Source organism: Athene noctua, chromosome 1 (genome assembly GCF_965140245.1).
Source record: "Athene noctua chromosome 1, bAthNoc1.hap1.1, whole genome shotgun sequence".
NCBI classification, from domain to species: Eukaryota; Metazoa; Chordata; class Aves; order Strigiformes; family Strigidae; genus Athene; species Athene noctua.
The window spans coordinates 5,032,224-5,056,940 of record NC_134037.1 but is presented as its reverse complement, the minus strand read 5'-3'; the positions used below and the strand labels follow the sequence as shown (position 1 = coordinate 5,056,940).

At 47.3% G+C, this 24,717-nt stretch overlaps 1 protein-coding gene across 1 annotated transcript in view; it reads right to left on the bottom strand.

The window, feature by feature from the left end:
- BLK (BLK proto-oncogene, Src family tyrosine kinase) overlaps positions 1 to 8,840 on the bottom strand; it is a 35,216-nt gene extending 26,376 nt beyond the window's left edge. The window contains exons 1-2 of the mRNA XM_074921361.1: positions 8,761 to 8,840; positions 495 to 597 (exon numbers count right to left, since the gene is read on the bottom strand). Of these exons, the coding sequence (XP_074777462.1) occupies positions 495 to 597; positions 8,761 to 8,840 (183 nt within the window). The remainder of the gene's footprint in view (positions 1 to 494; positions 598 to 8,760) is intronic.
- Positions 8,841 to 24,717: the final 15,877 nt, after the last annotated feature.

Genomic DNA, 24,717 nt, shown 5'->3' with positions numbered 1-24,717 from the left:
AATTGCTGAGGGCAGCAGCCCTGTCTAAGCGATACAGGGATGAGCTCGGAGGACTTGTGTCCAAGCGATGCAGGGCACACAGGGCAGTGAGCCTCTGCACCTTCTCTCCCTGTCCCCTGCCCCGCTCTTCAGTCCAGCCCAAGCAAATAATTGAGCCAGGCTCAACACAACATAGTCTTTCAGAGCTCCAGTTCAGGTAATCCACAGCCATAACATATCCCCAAAGAGAAAATGGAATTCTTTCTGACAGAGAAAAATCCCAGAGCAAGAAATGGTTGATTGAACAGTTCACCCCATGTTAAGAAGTTTATGGGAAGAAGCCGGGCACAAACATTTGCTTTCTGCCCTTTGAACAACATTTCCCAACCGGTGACCAAATTATAGGAAATAAAAATACTCAAGTTCCTGCTGGTATGCACAAGTATTGCCTGCATCACCCCAGACACTAACTGAGCTGTAGAGGATCCCAGACAGACACAAAACTGAAGGCTTACCTTGGGTAGGGCAGAAGAAGGTTTACTCTTGTTTTTTGGGTCGCTTCCAGAAGTATGTTTCTCATTGGATGTCAGCTGATTTTTGCTCCCGAACAAGCCCATCCTGGAAGGAAGACCAAAAATTACTTTTTAATGAGACTGGTCTTGGGGAAAAGGGAAGGCACTGAGGGACAAAACAATCTTCTCATTCATGAAGAACAAGTTGGAGAAGATGAGAATGCAGGGCAATGGGACAGTGGAGAGAAGAGTCTAAAGTCATCCCATCTACAGTCCTCCTGTTACTCTGGAGCTTGTGAGGCCCATAGTTTTTGTTCTCACACACCTCTGGTGTTTCACACTTTGTAGATGAGGCTCAGACAGACACTACAAGTGACCAGAAAAAAACGGGCTATATAAATGACTGTTCTGGATATGTCCCCTCCCCAGATGACATCAAGCAGACTCGCTCCAGAGCCGGGTGATACTGCATGCATGCACTGCTGAAGAGTCGAAGAGAGGTTGCTGGAGATCCTGGGGAACATCTCTGTGCTGAGCTGCTCAGGTGTACCAGGTCTTCAAGAGGGTCATATAGTCCCCAGAGCACGAACAAGCCGTACTCACGTTGCTCAGTGCTTTCCATGGCTCACGTCCCTCCCAAGCAGCAAGAGCAGCGCACAGATGTAGTAGCTATCTGCGCGGTACCAGTCCCACCACTCCTCATCCTTAGGCAGCACAGACACATGTTCAGCTTGTCCACAAAGACATGGGACCTCATGTGACATTTTGGAGGACTGCAAGAAGCTCAGGGAGTCAAATATGGTGTAACCTGCATCCATTCTGCCTGGCAAGTGTGGGCCTAGGGCTTGGCTCAGTTGTCCATGTGCAATACCCTGGTACCTTCTGGCATGCCCTCAGTTCTCACAAGGTGTGGGTCTCTCATACATCATGGATTATGTTTCCCAACACCATTTGTATGTCTCAGACCTCCTGGACACCTCAAGGATCACTAGACACAAATGCACCAAACCCTTTCCATGGACTATCCCCTCGTCCACACTAGGGTCTCCATGTTTATTCTTGAGAACTCATTTAACTTGCAGCCCAGAAATGTAATTTCAGCTCTGGTCAATAATTCTAGTGTAATAGATAGTCTGGGTAGCCAAGACAGTTAAACCATGACAAACTCAGCCTCTCAGCCCTCTGAAGATGTAGGGAACAGTTGAAGCCAGCATTATTGAAGTGCTGTTGCCATGAGTATATAAAGTATCTGCATCATCCAGAACCAAAGTCTGTCCCAGTCCTTGCTTTGAACCAAAGGCCTTGGAAGGTGTAGGCTACATGCCCAAAAAAAAACCCACAAGACAACCCAAATCCTGAATACCTGTAGCTGAACAAAGACATGTTGGCTCCTATTCTTGCCAAAATACCTCAAGGTCTGCAATGAACATAGAGGACTGGGGACTGGAGGCCCAGGGAACAATGTGGTTAGGCAGTTCCCCCAAATGTCAGTCTGGCACCGTGTTGTGACAGTCATACTCCAACAGATGTGTTCAAAATAGCTGCCAGCAAAGCAGACTAGTGGGAAAAAAATATTCAAGTAAGAGCAACTTTTTTTGCTTTCTAGCACGTAACTAGTATTTCAAAAACTGGGACTCTGAAACGAGGTTTCCAACAGAGTTTCCCAATATTTTAAGGTGTTATTTTTTTGAAATATCTTCTCCCTTCTGCCTCATTTTTATTTTTACTGGTAACGTAAACAAAACGGAAGGAACTGTTGAAATATTTAATATTTCAGGATAGCCCAACACGTATTTCCCCCCCCCCCCCCCAGTCAAAAGTTTTTCAGCATCCAAACTTCTCTGAGCTTTTCTCTGACTTGAGTTTACAGGTGGCCCATCCATCTCCACCCAGGGCTCAGCACCGCTCTGGACACTGACAACACAGTCGGAGGGGAAGTTTCACCCACTGAATCAGCCACAGCATTTCCTGCAGCAACTTCATTTTAATTTGGCAGCCTCCTTTCCAGGTTGCAACCAGGGTTTGATTTGCTTAGAACTGGTTGTCATGCAATGGCACAGAATTTATTAAGTGAGCTTTTCGTGCTCTTCCGCTTGCAAATTGGTGGAAGATAACTTTGTGAGAGGATTTCTGATTCTGAAGGGTGTTATTTGCCAGGATAGTAACTGAGAGTAGCTGGAGTTCCCTTTTCACCCAGGGAACAGTAAGGTATCATTTTAAGTCAAGGCTGGATGATAAACAAGTTTGAGATACCACTCATTACCAACCATAAAAGACACAAAGTCTACCTGTGTGTTGGACATCTATCTACGGTCCTTGTTACTACCTCACTGGAGCATTTCGGGGTCTTTGAGATACTCAGCTTCCAAATGGGAGATACAGACATGGCAATTGCTGTCTTTTCAGCTGAGTTAGGGGACGTGAGGTATAGCACGAGTCAGCAATATGCTTTGACCACCAGTATGTCACCAGGATGATCTTATGAGAGACTGGACGGACAATCTACAGGACAGTGGATGCACATTTTGGGGTTTTGAGTTGCTCTCGATGGCAGCACTGGTGAGGCCAGTGGGAAAGGACATAGAAGAATGTCAACCTCAGCAAATCCCATCAGGATCTTGTGTCCATCCCAGCTCCTCTGACAGGGTTTGAGAGGAATGAGGATCGTGCCCAAACCTGTGCATCTCCCCACAGTGCTCCTGCATCCAGGGGCGTGTTACAACCCTTTCTGCACCATGCCGAGCCTGGAAACACCTCTCTGCATGCCTGCACAAACTGAGCTTTCTCCCTACATGCCTGTGTCAAAGACACATCCATGCAAAACAGCACAGAGAAGTGAAGAGCATGTCCCAGCACGGCTGGGAAATGGAACCAGTGAAGTCTCCCACAAAGGTCACTCACTCCCACCCACACACAAAGGGCATTAGCACAGCTCTGGGTATTCACGGTCCCTACGGCATCCACCGGTCATGCTCTCCAGGTTGCCTCTGCAGCCTTTGGCAGCCAATGTGACCATCTTTCATGCCGGCAGGTATCATACAAAATCCCAAAATAGTGCTGCAGACAAATGTTCTCAGATGCAGAGAGATTCTGGTGAGCTCTCAGCACACAGCTCTTGAAGTCTTCCGTTTTTAAAAAGTATTTTTTTTTTTTTTAAATAAAGGTGGCTGAGTTGAATGTATGTTGTGCCACAGTGTTTCTGCTTCTGATTAATGTTTTTTTAAAATTAGCTTCACAAAAAAAACCCCATTTGAACAAAGTAACAGATAGTAGTTCTCCCAGACTTTCCCCCTCCTCAGTGGAAAAGAGCCTGAAAAGAAAAGCACAAAAATTTCCTTTTGTGAATTTTCAGGTTTTCGCATCTAAAAATGTTTGCTTATATTTAATAACCGAGAGTGGAGAAACTTGTCTCCTCAACTTCACTCAAGTTAAAAAAAAAAAACAAACACCGACAATTTAAAAAACAAGTTCTTTTTAAAGCAACTAGAAATCAAAACTGAACACAAAAACTTTAAGGCAACACAAAATTTTTCCAACAACAAATGTTGTCAGATGCAGAGAGATGCTGGTGAGCTCTCAGCACACAGCTGTCGGAGTCTTCCTTTTTTAAAAAGTAATTTTTATATAAAAAAAAAAGTGGCTGAGTTGAATGTATGTTGTTCCACAGCGTTTCTACTTCTGATTAATGGTTTGGGGTTTTTTTAATTAGCTTCACAAAACCCCTCCATTTGAACAAAGTAACAGATAGTAGTTCTCCCAGACTTTCCCCCCCCCCAGTGGAAAAGAGCCTGAAAAGAAAAGCATGAAAATTTCCTTTTGTGAATTTTCAGGTTTTCAAATCTAAAAATGTTTGCTTATATTTAATAACCGAGAGCGGGGAACCTTGTTTCCTCAACTTCACTCAAGTTCAAAAAAAAAAAAGAAAATCTATAAAAAAAAGTTCTTTTTAAAGCAACTAGAAATCAAACCTGAACAAAAAAAAACTTTAAGGCAACACAAAATTTTTCCACATGCTTGAAAAGTTTTAGCAAAAAATAGTTCGGCTTAGCTGCTGATAAGTTTTGAGCAAATATATTTGGCTCGGAAATCTTCTTGGGAGAGTCAAAGCAAGCCTTTGCTGAAAAAGTCAATAGACAGGAGGATGGTGAGCTCCGTGCGGCACCCAGCTGTGAACACGTGTGGGACAGACATGCAGGACACAGGCACACCGGATGCTTGTATAGGACCTAGGACCCCTAAAATGTGCTGTGTGTCCTCAGCAGGTGATTTAGCAACCTTCAGAGGGGCAGGTGAGCTGACATTTTGGCTAGTGACAGCTGGGTGCCGGTAGGGATGTTCCAGCATCAGTGGGCCAAGGCTGGGGGGTCTTCTGGAGATGCCACCACAAGGCCCTGCTCCAACAATGCTTCTGCTGGCACTTGGACAACATCTTTGTGGTGGAGAGGAGAGGATTGGACTAAATGTCCTATCACTCACCCATCTTCAAAGAGGGTTGGAGAACATACCCTACAGGAGCAACCATTAAACCCTTGGAGCTCCAGGGGGACCAAGGCCCAGTAGAGATGGACACGAGTCTTTGCTAACCACAGGGTTTGGAGACCTGCCTTACACCTGTGCTTGGCCTGTTTTGAGTGCCCAGGGTGGGCTAAATCAAACAAGGCAGCGTCAAATCGGACCTGCTGGATGCCCTTACTCCTTTTGTTGCAGCAGATCATAGGGTAGGATGGAAGAACCTGGGCTAAGCCAAGCACTGCAAGCATTTGCCCATCTCATCTTTATGGTAAGCAGCCCTGCACCATGGACACACCACCTACTGCGGCTGGCTGGTTTCCTCTACCAGAGCAAGAAAACAAAAAAGTTGTTTCTGATGTGAATGCAGCAACGTATTCTGCAAGAGGGATGTGGATGACACAGATGAATGGCCTTGGGATTGTATGGGTGGGTGTGGGGAAAGAACAAGACAGAATCTAGCAGAAAAGCAGAAGTGTCGGCTCATCATCTGCCTCACCCCCATGAAACTGTGCCATGGAAAAATAGGTCAAGACCCGAGCAAGCCAATAGTGTTTCACTGTGAGGGCAGCTCCAAAAAACCCCCAAAGCCCAGTGAAATCACAAAATGAGCCCCCTTTCCATTCAGATTCTAGGGTGTGTCCAACAAAGCGTTTTCAGCGTTCACCACAATTAGATATTTCACTTCTTTTTAAAACTTCAGAATGTCTTTTTTTAAGAAAACACTTTTTAAAAAGAAAATTACAGTAAAAGCCGTAAAAGAATTACTTTGAAAATGCAGATATAGCCAGTTATGAAGGGTTTTAAATGCTGAATTTCTCTTTGCAAGTCCTCACCCTTCAAGAAAGAATTGCTGAAATCAACTCACTTCGTATACAATAATTCAAGTATTCCAGTTTTGCATTTTGGCACCAATGAGAAGCAAAGAAGTTCAGTAGAAAAAAAAATTTCTTCCACTTCTAGGCATATCCCAGATGTATTAAATTCTCTTTTTCCTCAATAAAACAGCTCTTCAATACATTTCCTGACCCGGCACCCTTGGATTGCTTTGCAAGACACAAAACCAGAGAATTACTGAAGATCTTGGTGAGATCAGTTACTTAAATAGGAATGAAGATTTGCTACCGAAGCGTTTTCTACTGTGACTATTTTCTACTTGTGCTGGGTTTTGGTCAAGTTCTTTTTATCTTTTTTTCTTTTTTTTTTTTTTTTTTAAATGATTAGCTTTGTTGCTAAGAGTTAGAAGACAGCTACCAAAAAAGTGTGCTGTACTATAAACATCGCTGACCATGCAGAAGGTCTTTTTCAGAGGCAGAAGGTGGAGGCTATGGCCATCATCCTCTAGGACACAGTGGCCAAAGTCTTGCTGAAGACCCCTCCCTGCAAGCGAGATACGCACAGCTCTGGGTCTCCAGCTAACATCAGGGGGATTTTCATAGCCAAAAGCTGCTGCTCAGCAGGAGCAGGGTGTATGAGGAGAAATTGTGGCAGAAAGTCCCTGTGAAGAGCTGAAGAGACAACAACAAGAAACATCATGTTCTTTTTGCTGGGGATTCAAGAAAATGTCTGGCTTGTATGTTGGATCCTTGCTGGAGAACTGGGAATATCCTACGGGCAATTTTCAGATCCCATCCAGTCCTGGTCCTTGTTGGATAAATATACCAAATTGTATTTGTGTCTACACTGAGGCCTCTTTCAAACACTCTGGCCTGTGTAAAAGGTCTTTGAGGGAGCATGAAGTTCTTGTCCAGGAGCAGCCAGGCCCTCCAGCTACTGCTAATACTGGTGCTGTGCTGCTGCAGGTCCCAGTATCGAACAGAGCCAATGTGGCCAAACTGGTCTAGGTAATGTGTGTTCCCTTCCAGCTCAGGGCAGCTGGACAACACATCCAAGAGCTCTATGCTCCTGTGATTTACCCCTTGGTGAGGGCTACACATTGCAGAAATGAGTTTGAAGCCAATTGGCTTGTTTAGGGATCTCTTGCTGCAATCCTAGCCAGCTTGACATTTCCATTGCAAGTTAAGTATGGCCTGAACCTACCATCTTTCTTAGGCCGTGCTTTGCAGGTGAGCCTGGCCCAAGCAAAAAAACCAAGCAGAGAATCTGGCTATTTCAAATCTTTCTGAAGAGCTGGGATATCCCATGGGAGAAGGTTGTGTGTGAGGTTGGGGGTGGGAGCACACGGGTTTCCAGGACCCTGAGTTTAAGCAGATGCAAAACATTTCTTGACAGGGAAAAAAAAAAAAAAAAAAAGGCAAAAAAAAAAGCTTCTTGCTCTCTCCAGAATTAGAAAACAGCCGCCTGCTGCCAGAGTGGTCATTCGCTAATGAAAACATCTGTCTGGAGGAAAAATGGCTGCTTACATTGAGCATCGTGCCCTGCTGGAACCTGGCAGATGCTCAGCTGAGCTGCAGGAGGCTGTGGGCCAGGAAGCAGAGCGAGGGCTCACGGTCCCAGGGAGTGAAGAGAAGGAGGGAAGACTGCTTATCCCACCTCCCTTAAACATGTTTTCCTCATGAGCTCGCCCCAGGTATTGCATCAGCCAGGTGGGATGTCTGCTGGGGATGGCTCTGCGGGACCTGAGGTCCTGCAGCAGAGGGAGGTGGGATGCACTGGAGGTGGGAAGGAGGAGGATGGCGCCAAGAGAAGCAGGCACATCTCTTCGGGCACCTGGAGCATGTCTGGAGTTCTTCAGGTGCGAGAGGTTTTATCACAAAACTGCATTGCTTGATGGCAATTTCTGCAGTGGCTGGAATTTCAAACCAAGTTACACCCCAAATCTATCTGCTGCCCGGTGTGGGTGTGTGCCCGACTGTGGGTGAGTTGGAGCACAGCAGGCAGAAATCCTCTCTGCAGGCCACCCCTACCTGGCATCTAAGTCCTGTGGAAGTGGGCACAGGCTGTGCTGGCTTGGCCAGAATCCCTGATGCTGTTTCACAGCCCTTTGAGGACACATCACGGGGGTCTGTAGGGATGTGGGGAGGTCCTGGCCCTCACAGCCCTGGGAACATGAGGACAGAGATGGGGTGTTACTCCACACCTCCATGTGTGGCTACCCACATTTCTGCCCTGGAAAAGGCCCTTCCTGGAGGCCCTACATCCCAAGGACTGTCTTTTCCTAGCAAAAGGACAGCATTTTGTAGGATCCATTAGCCGTGTCCCAAGAGGAGCAGTGAAGCTGGTGGCAAGCTGGTGCTCAGGCATTCAGTGCTGTCAGAGACCCCCTCCTTGGGTCAGGTCTCGGAGGGAATGATGCTCCCTCCCACCATCCTCAGACGAGGCAAAAGGCTGTAGGGTAAGAGGTACATCTCCAATTCCCCACCTGAACACCTTCAACCGCATGTCAGAAATAGTTTCTGGGTGCCAGAGCACTTCCCCTACTCATCACAGTTGTGTCCAGCTCTGACCAACCTTCCCCACATATATTCACCCTCTTCCTCCTCAAGGCCCTGGGGGGAGATGGGGGGATGGCAGTCCCAGGGTTTGCATGCCTGGCACTTATTTGTCTTCCTCTCCTTTTGCAGTAAACCGAGGGAACAGCATCCCTGCAAACCATCCCTGGGGGCTGGATCTTAGCAGCCGCCGGGTAGAGCCTCCATCATCTCTCTACCCCGCAGATCTTGGGGAAGGGAAACAGGGCAGGGGGACCATCACGTGAAGGAGGGATGGGAGAGAGAGAGGAAGAGGATAGAGAAAAACCTGCTGGTTTTCTCCCCACCCTCAGGGAAACGTGGATGGGGGTGGGATGTTCCCTACTTGCCTGCTTCCTATGCAGATGCTCCTGGAGACACGATCCGAGGACGGACGAACCACTGGTCCGACCCATGACAGATGCTCCATGGGGCTGAGGGCCCTTGCAGAATTTCTCCGTTAGAGACTTCTGGCTTCCACCACGTCCACACCATCCATGGGACCGACCGCTTTGAATGTTACACCCCCAGATTGGAGGAGCAGCCTGATTTTGCAAATGCTTTTAATGGGCTTTCTTTTTTTAATCAGGTCTTTGTGTCAGAACTGGCACTTTTCTCGCCCCCCTGAGGATTTCTTGCTCTATTTTGAATATAAAAATGATCATCTGAGAGGGGGTGGGAGTTGCACTTCCCAGACAACCTGGCCAATAAAAAATAGCAGTGAGGAAGGCGAGAAACCCAAAGAGAATCCAGACACAAAACCCAGCAAAACCCACAGGCTATTAACAGCTGTCATTAAAAACAGCTACAATGACTGTGAATGGATTGTGTTTCCACTATGCAAACCACCAAATTTTAGGAAACAGCTGAACAAACTGGTTTTGCAATGATCATTCCTTTCTGTGATTAAAATAAGACCTTTTTCAGATGAAATGCATCTTGTTCCAGTGAGCCCCAACCCTCTATGAACCTACTCAACCATAGCAGCATGGTCTAATGAAAGAAGACCTGGACAGGGACTTGTGGGTGACTCTGAGGAAGTGACACTCTCATTCTGCCTCAGCATGTTCAATAGGGAGACTGAAACGCCTCTGTCTTTGGAGATAAATGTTGTATAAAAAGCAGGACTTGTTTCTACAGACTCCTGAGGCTTCCTGTAGGGTGCATAAAGAGCTGGATTCTCTGGGGTATTTTCAATGTATTTTCTTAAGCTGTTGCAGAGATGAGACGCCCAATAACCACTGTGCAAAACTCTCTGTTTAATTGCGTGACATCATTTTTGTGTTATATGGGGTAGCAGGAGGGAAGGGGCTCTTGGTCTCAGCCAACTCGAGATTGGAATGACCTCACATAGTTTGCGCTTCAGCTGCTCTCACTGAGGAGGACAAACATCAGCCGACATCCGCTGAGTATGATACACAACCTAAAGGTCACCCACATGCTGGTGATGTTGTTTACAGGAGGAAAGGCTCTGCAGAGCAGATCTAAGCTGAGGTCAAGGCAGATGGACCTTTAAGAGTCAACAGACCCAAGGACAAGACAAGGCTGGCTGAGGACATGATGCTGTGTAAGATAGGAGCAGCTGCTCCAAGACGCACATGCTTGATGCCCCGGCACTACTCGAGGGGCTGTGAAGTGCCCTCCATGGTAAACCCTCACCAGACACATGGCATGGAAATCAGCCTTGGCTCTGCAACTGCTCTGTGCTCCTGACAAATGAAAAAAACAAACAAACAAACAACATGGAGGGCTACAAGGCTGTCTGGGGTTTGCAAGTACTCGGGGATCACGTCAAGAGGGTCAGCACAGGGTGACTCTGAAGACAGCCAGGACAGACACACACCCCATCACCCTCAGCCAGGTGTGCTGCAGAGTCAGGCCTGCTGTTTTCATACCAAGGAGGTACAGAAATGAGGAAGCCCTTGCAGATTCGTCAGACTTCTCCCTTGCCAGTTTGCACTTTTCCTGCTCAATTCTCCTCCAGCTAAGGGCAGGGGAGAGAGACGGAAGCGGTTGGGTTGGGGCTGGGGAAGGAGAAGACAGCTTCAGGGTTAGCTGGGAGTGCTTTGAGCTTTAGGGCAGGAGCTTGTCCTTTGGTGGAGAGTGCATGTAAGATACCTGACCTCTCTTTGCTAAGCGAGCTTCACTTCCTATTCCTATGAAAAGGGAAGTTGCTTTTTTAGAAACCTGCTTGTCATCCACCACTGAGGTAGGAAGGAGGAGCTACCACGAGGTGCAGCAAAGGCTTAGAAATAAGCTAGTGGCTGCCAAGTCATCTTGGGAAACAGGGCGATAGCGTGGCAGCTCCTTCTTCTGATTTGAGACGTGTTCCTGATGCTGACAGTGGGGAAACCCAGCAGCTGCAGCTGGGCTGCTGTAGAGATTCTTCCAGCAATGGCCATGGTTCAAGCAGCTCAGAAGCAAGAAGTAAAAATAAAAAGGATTAGATAGGGTGTGTTCTGCCTACTGCATCCCAGGGAGGTTGTCTGGTGTCTAAGATACCGTGGCTGTGCCCCTGCATGTCATCTGAGGCACATTCCTTCCTCCTCATGCCTCCTCTATTTCCTCCAGACTGGGCATCTCCTGGCCATGAGATGAGACCCAAAGTCAAGAAGTCCAGGCAGAGAGTGTCCTTCTGCAATTTGCTTACTGAGAAATCATGAAGTGACAGCCCAGGGATGTCCTTTGAAGGCAGCTAGAGAGACACCACTGTGAAAGCATGTGAAAAAGTGCACTAAAAAGAGAGAAAGTCCTCTCATATGCAGATCCCAGGCCACTCCAGAAGGGCTCGAACCTGAAAGCACAATCTGTAATCTCACACAGCTGAGTCGAGTCTATCTGGCAGTGGTTTCCACCCTGTTTTCACACATAAGTCCCCAGGTGTTCTGCAATATCTTTGCAGGCCTCCACAGAAGTGTGCAATCCCCAGGCTGGTTTCTCTCTTGCTCCCTTTTACAGTTCCCTGTAAGATGCATGGAGACCAAAGGTCCATGAAGTAAATGCCCACGGGCTCTTAGGCTTGCCCATAAGAAAGACCTCTAGGACCCTCCACTCCTCCAGGATGTGAAGAGGGACCAGAAAACATGGCAGTCTCACTGCAGATGACCCACAGCCCACCAGGAAGACCCCACAGCCAGAGACCTACCCCGATGGCCCACTGCATAGCCTCCTTCTGCAGCAGCGACCACTCCCACTGCATTTTATCCAGTTCACACTGAACAAAAAAATGTTCCTGTTAAGGAGTCTGTTGCAGAGTGACGCCGGCTTTGATTGAAACCACCAAGAGGGATGAAGGCACCTCTCCTCTTCCCACTGCCCCCCAGGGCTGCCTCCCTGCACTGCTGCTGTAAAAAACAGGCAGCTCATTCCCTCCAGATGCTGTTTTCATCGTCTGGCCATGTTTTTCTCTTCCCTGTTAGGAATGAATAGTCTAATTTACCATCTGAACCTCTCTGTTTCCGTTCCTCTTGCAGATTAAAAGCTTATTTAATGCAATGTACTGTTGCTCCTGAAGATGCTGATGTATTAGAACCAACCCACCAGCCTCCATTTTGAGACTCGGACTTTCTGAGCTCTCTGAGGAAGCGTCTCCACGAGTGAAATAGGCAATATTTGGGCTTGTTCTCCCACCCTTCACAATTAGGTGTCTGCATCCAAACCCCTTGTAGTCCCCATGCCGTGCTAGCTCCTGGACTGTGTTTAGGAAGGTTTACCCTAGTTGCTCAGGTTTCACTGCCTGCCTGTCGGGTCTCTGCTTCCCAAGAGACAGGCTGTCCCTTTTCCCCTGATTTACTGCCCTAAACATGTCACCATGTTCAGGATGACACAGACACAGGTTCCTTGAGTAGTCCCAGGTACCCAACCACCCAGAGCACAGGGTGGTGATGAGCTCCCTCGTTTCACTGTTGTTATTTATTGTTGAATCCTGTGGGGATTGCAAGGGACTGGGATGAAAATGCAGCAGATTCTTTGGCTGATGGTAACTGGGGGATATTCTGCTAGTAGGGTCCACAAAGAGCTTTTGTCTGGCCTCAGTTAGGAAAAGCCCTTTAGGAGAGAAAAAGTGACTTTTTTTTTGGTTTTCTTCTCACATATAAATGAAAGAACTAATGAGGAGAAATGCAAACATTTCAAACCAGACACCTTCCCGGTGATCTCAGGAAAGTTTGAATTTCCACTGTCCAGAACCAGTACAAGCGTTTGCAGAAAACAACCACTGGAGAAACATCTAGCACAGATCCTGAGGCAGGATCAGCCCTCACAAAACCTTGCTGGAGGAGCGTGTGGTCCTTGCTTCCAAAAGCCTGCCCATGCTGGACATGATGGTGATGATTTTTCCCTCCTACACACACCAGTCCATCCTGCCAGGCTTCCTCTACACTGCTCACACCGTGTCTATTCTTGGCCCCTTGCAGCAGCCAAGACCCTGCCTCAATTTTATTTCCCTTTTGATGCTAGTAAAGAAAAAAAAAAAAAAAACACCCACAATTTTTTAATCCCTTATTCAAAATTCGAAGGTGAGCTTAACTTTTCAGTATTAAAAGAATACTCAAATGAGATAGACATGTGGCAGAACAAGGCCAGACCTTGCAGAAGTCTTTATTTACAGCACAGAAGTGGTGGGGCTGATCCACTCTCAGGCTACCTCATCTTTGATCTGGTCTAATTCTATCCATCAGAGCCAGAAGAAATTTTATTTCCTCAAGTTTCCTGCTTTGCCACTGTCCATACTCTCACTAGCATCAGCAGGACATGTTGATGTCTATGCAATACTGCATTTAAGCAACCAGGATTTCTTCCCACCTGGCTAAAACCTCTCCTGTACAGAGTCCCACATTCACAATTCCCTTCAATGCACAGTTGTTATTCATTGGCAGCACACCCAGTGACTTCTACACAGAACATTTTTTTCCCACTTTTCCACCAAAATTTCCAGGAAAAAAAAAAAAATTCCATGGGAAATCACCACCCTTGAAAGGGTTCTGTCACAAAACCACCATGCATATTGGCATCTTTCACTGGAAAAAGAATAATTCCCCATGCAAGTTTGCTATATTAACGTCTCAAGCAGCTGTCGTCTTCTTCCTGTGTTTCTAAAATAGTGAAGGCCAAATACATAAGACCCAGTCAGGAAAAGGTCTTGAGATAAAAGTCAAGTTAAATCTTTTATATCAACTTCTCCATTTGCTTAGTATGACCTCACTTCTCCCTCCTTCCGTCACGTATTGCGGGTGATGCCTTGATTTTTCCTGAGATCAAATTTAACCTCTATTCAAAGCCCGCTTCTCAAGCATCACCCAGCCATACACATATTTTGAGATGTTCTGCCCCAAAGAAAGTTTCATGGTTCTAAGCCATCCACCATTAGCATCTATTCACATAAATGTGGATGCCATCATGGCTCGGGCGTTGGGCAGGCAGCTGGCTAGGCTGCAAGAAGTCCTGCAGCTCCTCTGCTTGTGGCATTTTGTCAAGGTTTTGCTTTCCCACCCTAGGGTTTCATGGAGGAGAGGAGTACCTTCTTATGAGGCTACCTCGTGTGACCTGATGGTCCTTCACCACGAGCCACCATAACCTGGGGAAGCACAGGGATCTGAGAAAAGGGGAGGCTGCGACCTTCTGCATATGAGGATACACCATAATAGAGTAAATTGAGGACCCGGGGACCTGAGTTCAAGGCCAATCGTCTGTTCTGCCTCTTGGCCATGAAGACCCTTAAGCAGATGACACAAAGAGTGTTTTCAACCAGCCTTCATCCGCCAAAAGTTGGATGCCAGAGGTTGCATATTCAACCATCAGTAAGGCACAGCAGACATCCCAGACAACTGAATAATTTTTCACTCTTCTCCCCTCATTAGCATTCATTTGTAAACCATGTGCTTTCTATTTCTGCTCTGTCTCCTGACACACAGCACCTGAGGTGTCCTGCCCGCTGCTTTGTGATCAGTAACACAGTTCATGGTTTCCAGAGGAGCAGAAATAATCAGTGAGATTTGGTCAAATGTGGAGAACAATTTCGTGAATACATAAATAAATAAGAGGGGGGAAATGTGGGAGAGATATTTCGAAAAGCGCATTTCACTTCAGAAGTCATACATATTTCTCAAGACGGTAGAAATGTAGAACTGGCCTCTAGAAGGTCATTAATCTGGTGGACCTACATTCCATCCGAAAGGCTACCTAACTTGCTCCTCAAAGCTTTCACTGATGAAAATTCCCACTGCTCCCCATCAATCCACACCAGCCCTCCCCATAGCCTCAAAGTTACTTCCTAAGACCTACAAACGCTTGTCCTACCCACAGCGGACACGAAGTTTATTCCTTCCTTCTTCGCAGTGGCTTCAGCAAATGAAGCAACATTCCTTCTTGCAAAAATTCCTCATTGATCACACTTTCCACACCTTTGCTCAACAGTGTCTCTCTCCTTCGGGCGTTTATAATCGGGTTTGGAAGTTTGAATAGGCCAGCCCACAATGTTTTCCAAATTAAAACCGAACAACATTAACAAAGGCAAAATTGCTCCGTAAAACCACAGAAACATTGTTCTCCCGCTCAGTTGCGACATTTTCTTGGAAAAAAAAAATTATAATTAGAAACCTATTTTTTATTTCAACACAAAGAGCTGCTGTGTTTTGAGTTCTGGTTTCTGGGGGGATATTTTTGGCTGGACAGTGAAATGGATTCACACACATTTAACCCTGATATGGAAAAGAAGTCTACCCGTGAGAAGCACATGGCTTGTCCAGCATTAAATACTGATGGTCTGCTGTATGTTTGTATTGTAAATGTTGCGCCTTAGCATTTATTTTTAATCAGTAACCATGACCCTGTATAGCCTGTTTTGTACGGGGATGTACTTTTTTTTGAGTTTCACAGTGATGTCCAGCAGTGCAGCCACTTCTTCCACAGCAAGAAGCAGGACCCTGAGGCTGTAATCTGTTGCCAAGACCTATGCCGAGGGGGAATTGCATCCTTTCTTAATCCCCTCAGCTACTTCTAATCTTGCAATGTGGTGCTGACCTAATGAGAAAGCTGGCTTGCACCACACAAAATGAAGCCGTGAATGAAACTTTGGGGATGCTGAGGGCTCCAGCAGGATTTAGCCTCAGGTGTGTTGCTAAATTCTTGGCCATGATTGAACCTGGTGGACCTGCAGGAAATGATTGACTAGAGGGGAGCTGACCCACATGGAGTTAACACTTGGTTGCCTCCAGAGTCTTGTCAACCATGGAAGAGCAGCAAAAACTCCCTTTTTAACATAGAATAGAAAGAATAAGGGGAAGGAAGGAAGATAAACAATGATGAAGTAATAGTGTGCTCAAGTGCCTCTACTCTGCTCAACACATTGCCGTGACTGCCGTGAAATCCATGGTGACCTGCTTCCACACCTGACTGAGATGACAAAAAGCCGTGTCTGCACCTAAAAATGGCCTCAGGACCTTTTTGGTTTCTGATGTGTCTACAAAGGTGCCACTGAGAATTGAAGGCTGAAAGGTCAGTCAAGAGGAAAGTCATAAAGCAGAAATAAAAGAGCTGATATCCTTGTCTGAAATGGATGCACAGTCCAAAATTGTGCAGAAGTGGCATGCTCAGCCTGGGATATTGGGGGCTTATTTAAGAGGAGCTGGGGAGCCCCCCATCTCAGCTGAAAGCCCAGGGTATAAACACATGTCGGAACACCCCACGCTGATTACGCAGAACACTTAAAGCCCTTAGAAAAACAGATACAGAAAAATTAGTAGCACCTTTGCAAAATTTTCACTTCAATTTGTCTTGGGTCTTTCCTCCTCCACCAGAAAATTCATCCTTCAGCTTCATAACCCTCACAGTTCAACAACAGCCCTATTTTGGCAGAACAAAACAAGAAGCTTTTTTCACAGATTTTTGTGCATCAGTATAATGATAATGCTGGAGGAGGGCTGGGAGAAAAAAATAAAATGTGGGCAAGAAATCACAAGCTCTGCAGCCCTCAAATCTTCTGATAAAAATTACTTAAACCTTGACAGAATGACTAATGGAGCATATTAATGAGGGTGCCTTTGCTGCCCTGCAGCTGTCCTTTTTTATTCTTAATTTCCATCTGCCTTCTCTTCTCCAGCAAGCACCAGAGCAGGGACCACGTGTGCGTGCTCTGTGTGCAGCAGGAATCCTCCCTGCTGACAGTGTATGCACCTTGTCCTGATTTTGCACTTTTAAAGATCCATAATCAATTAAATATCATAGTAGCCCTTCAAGAAAGGCACGAAATGTCCTCATTTCACAAGTGGGGTAAGGGAAGCACCTTGAAGAGCATTGCCTTGCCAGGCATCACTGGCCACAAAGCCCCAGGTAAACACATGAGGAGGCCTGGGATGTAAATACCCAAGACACTGCAACTGCTCTTCCCTCCCAGAAGTGGCACAGCAAACCAGGAGGCTTCTGAGATAGCCATGTTCCAAGTTAGACTGCTGCAGAAAGTTGAGCCTGGCTTAAATTTGAAGCAAGAATGAAAGTTATGGGCTTAGTGTAGACTCTGCATGTGTGGGGACGGGAAGTGACTGGGGAAGAAGCAGTAAGTCTATCCTTCCTGTAACTCCATCAGAGATCTCCAACTTGCCAGCAGCTTTGTTCACAACCACTGTTAACAGAATCCCAGAATCATTCAGGCTGGAAAAGCCCCTCGGGATCATCGAGTCCAACCCTCAGCCCGACTCTACAAAGTTCTCCCCTACCCCACATCACCCCACAGCTCATCCCAACGGCCCTGAAACCCCCCCAGGGATGGGGACTCCCCCCTCCCTGGGCAGCCTGTTCCACTCTCGGACCACTCTTGCTGGGAAAATTTTTTTCCTAATGTCCAGTCTGACCCTCCCCTGTTGCAGTTTAAAGCCTGCCACTGGTTTTACAAGCTTGAATGGAAGAGCTGGTGAAAAAAAATATGACCTCCGAGAAGACCATCCAACCTGTCTGTGAGGCAAAAGAAAGCAAAGATCCTCAACCTCAAACGTGCCTCTTGGCAGAAGGTGAATTAAAGCCTCAATCTTTCTCTCCACCGTACGCAGCACCCACGGGTTCAAGTCAGCAAAGGTTGGTGAGTTGGAGCCTGAGCATCCAAACTTCCACCTACCCTTAAATTCAGAATCAGGTCCCTGATTTAATTTTCTCCCTTCCTCTCCTCTCCAAGGAATTCAGCTGGAAGAAACTCATTCACCCCTTTCTATTTAAAGGACTTTCATCTACTTTTCATTTTTTTAAGAGAAAGAGGTTGATTTGTGCCCAAGAGAACATGCTGGGTCAACTTCTGACTTAGAGCATCAATCCCACCTGAGAGAATGCCCCGATTTCAGCACTGAGACACTGCCAGGAGGGAAAAAGAGGTGCACCTTGCCCCGATCCATGACAGCAGTATGGCTCGTTCCCTTGAACATCCCACTCCAAATCTTTAAGGGCTTGATGACCCCCAGTCCATAGACAACAGCCAAAGATGGGCCAAATCTTTAAATTCTCTAAGGGAGCGGAGCTCCAGAAAACAAACAGGCAACAGGAATGAAGCAAAATTGCTGCAAAGTCATTTGCACTTACTTACCTGGTGATTCCTTTGTTCGGATTAAATCATATCCCACTCGATCCTAGTTGTCCACGAGAGTTAAAAATCCCTTGCAGGGTGCACACTTAAGAACATAAGCTCGTCTTGATAAGTTTTAATCCTTAGAGCACGTAGAAAGAGAAACACTAATTCTTCTTGGCGTTGTCAGTTGACTGCTGTTAGTGGTTTCCTGTCGACAACAGCTGAATGATAAATCGAACTGGTTTGTTACACTTATAGCAATTAAGGACTGGTAGTATAACCACACTGTTCATTTAGCTCTAATGTTAGCACAGTGTCTACCCTAGAAAAACCGTTACTCGCAGAGGCTCGGTGGGCTGTAAAAAGCACCGTCCCACTGCAAATGATGTCCCAGATCACTCTTATTCAAGCTCGTGTGAGTTGAAAGTCATCCCCTGGAGCCACAGGGTGTAAAACTGGTCTGCAAATGGGAGGAGAAATATGGGTCCTTGAGTTTTCTAGATTGGCCCATTCAGAGCTAAGAGCAGTCTGGGCCGGTAACAGGGGTGGGGATATTTAGTGCATGTGCTTAACCTTTGGGAGAGTTTATCTCCAGTCAGGTTCTAGTCTGAACAGTTTCCCCTTTTGTAGTCATCTAGGTTACGCTGCTGTAATCTTACTTTCCATTTGAGGTTCTGCTTCTGCTTAAAATCTCATCTAAAGAGAGTGGTCATGCTCCTCCTCAGAGCTGGCTGCCTTTCGGCAGTGAGTATAAGACAGAAGATGCTATTTAGGGCACGGGGGGAAGAGAGGTACAGGAGACAGCTGACAGCACATCTTGGTATCTCTTTATCGCTTGCATGTGAGATCTTGTAAGATCTCCCTTCCCTCTATTTTGTGCAATTAGCTAATTGCTGTACTGCAGAAAGCTTTACCCGGGCTGAGCATCCGGTGCCCATCGGGGGTTGTTGTGGGCACCAAGGGTCTTTGGGCACCATGCACTACTGTGAAGTTCCATTGTTCCCATTTCCACTCTCATCAGCAGGGTTGCAGACCCACCAACCCACCTGAAGGCCAGGAAGCTGATGTGTGTCACCTACTGATGGTGCCGGACTTCGGGTAGAGCCTCTGCCATGTCAGGAGAAGCAGAAAGGCAAGCCAGCCAAAGCTTCCTGAAACAGGACAAGAGGGATCCTGCCCGAGGCTGGCTGAGTGATGGACTGTTCATCAAATCTTTTTTGAGATGAAGGATGACAACGTTACGTAAGAGAAGACTGAATCTTGGGTCTTGGTGCTGCAGTTTCAGGTAGCATTGCTGGCTGAGAGAACCGCCTCCTGCCAATGGCTGTCTGGGGGATGGAGATGACATGCTGGGGTTTCAACCCCAAGTTAAGGTTGACATCTGGGTGATTCCCACAGCCCTTCCCAAAGGGGGGTGAGGTTCCCTTTAGGCTCCCCCCCAGGGTGGGCCGGCCTGGCAGACAGAGCCATTGGGTCAGTGAGCCCCAGGGGTCCCGCAGTGAGTAACCCAAGGTCAGGTGTCCCACTGAGGGATCACAGCTGGGACCCCTGGCAGGAGGGGCAGTGTCTGTGTGTGAGGTGGGTGCCCTGTGCAGAGTTCCCTGTTGGGGAAGGACCTCCCGCCTCCCTGGGACTGGGCTCCACTCAGGTCTGGCTTTTGTAAGCGTGGGCTGTGTAGAGATTCAGTGTGTGGCTTCCTCGGTCTGATGTGTTTGGCTTGTTGACCTGGTTGTCTCCCGTCCCTTCTATGGGAGACTGCATTTCACTGGTTATTCCACCCATTGCTGGTCGTGCAGTGTCGTTGTTGGGGTCAGTGGGATTGATGTTGATTATGTATGATCTGACTGACTTGTTTGTACCCCCAGCGCTCACCCATGTACTGACCCTTTTGTGTAAAATACAATTTGGTTATTGGTTCATCTTTATGCTGGCTGTGTCCTTTATGCTAGGCCTGATAACTGGCAAAACAGGACACCACCTCCAAAGGACGGCTCTCTCTCAAATAGTGGCCATCAGGAGTGTTGCAAATGTTTGATTTTATGGTTCATTCACTAGGCTGAAAAAACAGCTAGGCAGAAGAATCTAACAAGCAACAACATTTCACTTGTTTTCATTTTAATGCCCCAAATAGGAGTTAGTTTGATCCAGGAACACGAAAAATCAAATTGCTGGGTTTAAAAAAAAAAAAAAAAAAAGTCAAAACCAATTACTCATCTTTCATAGTTTGCCCTGAAGATGAAGCTGTTGTCCAAATTCAGTTTGTCAAGCCACCAAGCATTGAAGTGAAACTGTGTTTTCTGATGGTCAGTTACAAATCCAGGAAGTTTCACACAGATCTTGTCATGGGAGTGAGCAGAAAGTGGCTGTGGCAATGAGAGGGGTGACAAGGACAGGGATGCTGCAGCTTGTCTCTTCATTGTTCATTCATCCCAACTTAAAACAGGTATCTGAGTTGGGCTTTCCTCACCTTTCCCTTCCCTGGCTCAGGAAGCCAAGAAAATAAGTTGAGGGTAATCAGATTTAAACTGAAGTTTAAGGAGATGGTGTCCACCCAAGATCCCTTCACTCTTGTGTTTTTCAGTGAAGATTCCTTACCAGGTAGCCAGGTAAGACTGGAAGAGGAATTTTTGGTTCACTAGCAGTTCTTGAAAATCATTTACAACAAATATTTTGGATAAAAGTGGAACTCAAGTGCTTCTTACAGCAAAGTAGAGAGGTGAAAAAAACTACTTATCAGTCCTGAGATTTTAAATGCTTTCTGCTTCTATGGGTTGGTGCAACATATTGAATTAGGGGGGTTATCAAATAAGCTGCTAAAAATCTCTGGAAAAGGTTTTGATTTTCTTTGGAAATGATTTCTAGTTCTCGGGGCTTGGGAACTTTTCTGGAGTTGAAGGAACAATTCTGTAACTCAATGCACAGCCTTGCAAAGTTAGTTCTGGAGTCACAGAATTGATTTCTTTTTACCTATGAAAAAGCAGGTGGGCTGAAAATTCCCACCATGATTTCGGTAGGACTTCAGGCACAATTGTCTTTTGCTTTCATCTTTCATTCTGACTCACCTGGGAGAAACCTGTAGAGAAAATATCCCTGATACCCCAAGGCAACACAGAATGCAGAACCCATCACAATGTTCCATGACGGTGAAACTTCTGAAATCTGATGTCCTGCTGATGCTTTGGTATTTAACACCCTGGTGGTGCTCACTGTGCAGCTTTTCCCCTGGTGGGCTTAGTCTCCCCACTCCTCTGCTCAGCCACCTCTTTGCATCTTTGAAACATCGTCCTTTACCAAACTCAGCTAGAATTCACCAGAAAGTTTATGAGTTATTTGGTGGGGGGGCTGATGGAAGGACTAACAATACAATTGGTTTGGAAATTCATAGGAAAGCAAAGTACCAGCCTCTGAAAATACTGAGAAAGGAACTTAATGGCTCACAGGGATGGTATTTGAACGAGGAGGGTCAAGGTTAAGAACTATTCCAAATAGCAGTAAAGTATTTACAGCCCCTTGCCTTATTCTTGAAGCAATTCACATATCTCTGTCTTTCCCCTGCATCCCTCCATCACTACTCTGCCTCCACCTACATGGTCCAAAAACTACTTTCCCTCTAGCTTGAACCTGTTTTATGTTGAAACAGCCCCAGCGCTCTCTGTCATGTTATCCCAGATTCCCAGCAGCCCAAATCGTGCCAACATTCCAGTAACTGACAATTAATCTGCATCACACTCCAGGGCAGGCCTGAAGGCAGGGGTGGACAACCCTTTCCATGGGAAAGGCAATTCCTCAGTCCCAGAATGTTCACCATTTCAGCAGAGTGGGAGTGGATTCTCAGCATCACCCAGAAGCGGTGCAGGGGCTTGTCCTCGCAGTGGGCTCTTTCCCCAGTGTTGCTCAGAATCCCTGTTCCCCCCTAACTGGGAAAAGACAAACTTAAAGCAAATTGACCCAGACTAAACAATAGAGTGATGCTAAAAAAAGGCCAGTCCCAGGTCTGGCCGTGATCCACGGAGATGAGCAGCCAGGTGACCACAACGCTCTGCAGGTCTGTGCTTGCATCGGTTCCCTCGGGGTGACCAAGGGACAGCATTAGCTGGAGACCTGCTGCCCTCTGTAGGTGCCTCTCCCGTATTTCTAGGTTGTCTGGCTCCCAGGTCGCCCTTCAGTAAAGTCAGAGGATTTTCCTGGTACAAGTCCTCTGCAGGGAGCGGAGGCTGCACCTGGCTGGCATAAGATGGTGGTGGGGAGCACCACAGCCTCCTCTCCCCATCCCAGCCTGGCCACTTTGCTTTGGGGGAAATGCATTTATTCGGTGACCAACTGAGAAACAACCACCGATGCTCCTGCAAGATGCTCCCAGCACGTGGTCCCACAGACCAGCCATGCTCCCTTGCTGGGAGGTCCAGCTCCTCCATGCTCTGATGGCAGGATGCCTACAAGGAGAAGTTCCCCAAAGCCGGGAGCCGGAGCAAGAAGCAGATGATTCAAATCTGAGCTGTGTTGAGTCACTGCCATTACTGTGGTAGAGGATTGGCCATTTCTGCTTGTTTCTGGTGATACAGAGGCAGCTCGGCAGGTCCGGATGAGCTTTAGCCGGCTGTAGGGCACACCTACCTTACAGCATTTGTGGTGCTCAGATTGACACAGGAGATCTGGGTTCCCAAGAAAGTCTGGAGGGAATTATCACTACAGCAGTCAGTTCTCAGCTGGGGCTTTGCAAAACCACATCCCAGCAAGGACCCAGGCTTGGATCCAAATATTCCCAAGGATTCAAGTGTCCTCTGGAAGAGATGCTGTGCTCAGGGATGCTGTGGGATGTAGCTCTGGGAACTGGCAGCTTCTGCATCTCTGAGTGCAACAGAAAGGCCTTGCTTCATCTGAGCGAAAGAAAAAAAAACCTAAGCCATAGGTACGAACAGCGTTGGTGTTGCACGGGTTTATTTTGACTCATCACATCTAAAATCTCATGTGTCTGCTGCAGGTGGTTGGGGTTAGAGCCTTATCACTGGGAGCATCACTACTCTTCAGCAGCTCCCCACCACAGGTTTTTGGGGTGAAGAAAACTTAAACAGGATAAATTTAAGCCAAAAAACATTCAAAACCCATGAGATTTCAGAGGGACCTGGCTCCAGCCTTTCACTGGTGTCTTACAGCAGCTCATTTGAAATCCATTACACAACTCAATTAAAAATAAACATTTACAGAAGAGGGAGCGGGTGACAGTGTGTGGTCTGTTCCTGTGATGAGATTGATGTCCAGCCTTGGTAGTGACACCTCTGCTAGTGAACTAAGCCATGCTAGACCTGGTCTCTGCCCCTGAGGCCAACTGACCCTGTCTGGCCATGACCATGAAATTAAATGCTCTTGGCTATCAAATTTGGGTGGCTGCATCCAACTTGTCTGTCGGGAAGGAGCCCTGGTCTTGCTCATTCCTGCGCCATGTCCCGGGATTGCTCATCCCACGTCAAACCCAGGCTGGGGACTCTGTTTCACCAGGCTCCTGTGCCTGTGCCCATTCCCTGACGCCGTTCAGTTCATGGGCATAGGCCCAGTTTTTGTTTTGATGAGATATTGCAGGAAATGTTGAGCCACCCGTTTACTGCTAAGAGCTTAAATGCAGCTGTAGATGTGTCAGATGGTTTTAGCATGAAGGGAAAAGCTCTTCCAACCTCCCCACTCCTTCTCCATCGTCAGCAGCCCCAGGAAGGGCGGGTGCAAGCCGTGGGGTGCCCGCCTGCAGCACAGCGAGAGCTGATCACCAGACTGAGTTTGCATATGCATATCTGAAATCTGACAAAAAGGGGTGCTGGCAAAGAAAACATAATTGTAAAAATTGCATTTGCCTCAGAAATGTGAAAGTGCTGGTCTTCACTCTTCGACTCTGCGCTGCTGCTTCTCACAGGGCTCCCGCTCCCCCTGCGCTTGGTGCTGTACAGGCACAGACTCTAAATTACTGGGGGGGTCTGTAGCACCCCTGGTCTGGCTGTCATTTGAAAGGAGGTGGGAAACCCTGGCCCTGCAATGCATTTTGTAAGGCCTTTGTTGGGATGCCAGACTCAGGAAAGGGCTGTAAATCTCTCCCCGATGCCCGTGGGGGAGAGGAGGGATGGTTTAGTCAGGAGAAGGGTAAAGAAAAAAAAAAAAGAAAGAGGCTGTGAGGAGGCTTCTCTCACAAAAGCTGAATGTGGGAAGGGGCCTGTATGGTTAGGTGTTGATGGCCAACCTTAACCCTTCACACGACCAGGTTCACAAACGCGGCCAGTGGTACTGCGACACCAGACGTGCAATAGCTGCACGCCCAGGACGGATGTGTGAGATTCTTTTGAGAACTGTCCCCAGGCTTCGAGGGGTTAACCATCAGCTTCTGGTGAAGGAAAGAAACCCCCTCTGTCCCCTGCCTTTGCTTCTGGCCCCGAGTCAGCCAGCAGCTGGGGCATGTGCCTCTATCAGTCCCTCCTTGGAAGCAGTTAAAATCGTTTCCAGTCCCACTGGGGGACACGTGGGAGCAACAGGCGCTTTCCCAGTACAAAAGACAGGCAAAGGCTGGTTTCTGAGCTGGTTTCTGTCTGGGGATGGATGGTGCCAGCAAGCGGGTACTAACCACGGTGCCCCGAGATACCCACCCCAGGGCTTCCCGGAGATGCTGATGCAGCCTTGCAAAACTCCCCCTCCACACACATGCTGACCCCTGGGCGAGCCGTGGCATCTGGAAAACGTTATCCCAAATCTCTCCTGAGTGCCAGAGGACCCCAGGCTCCTT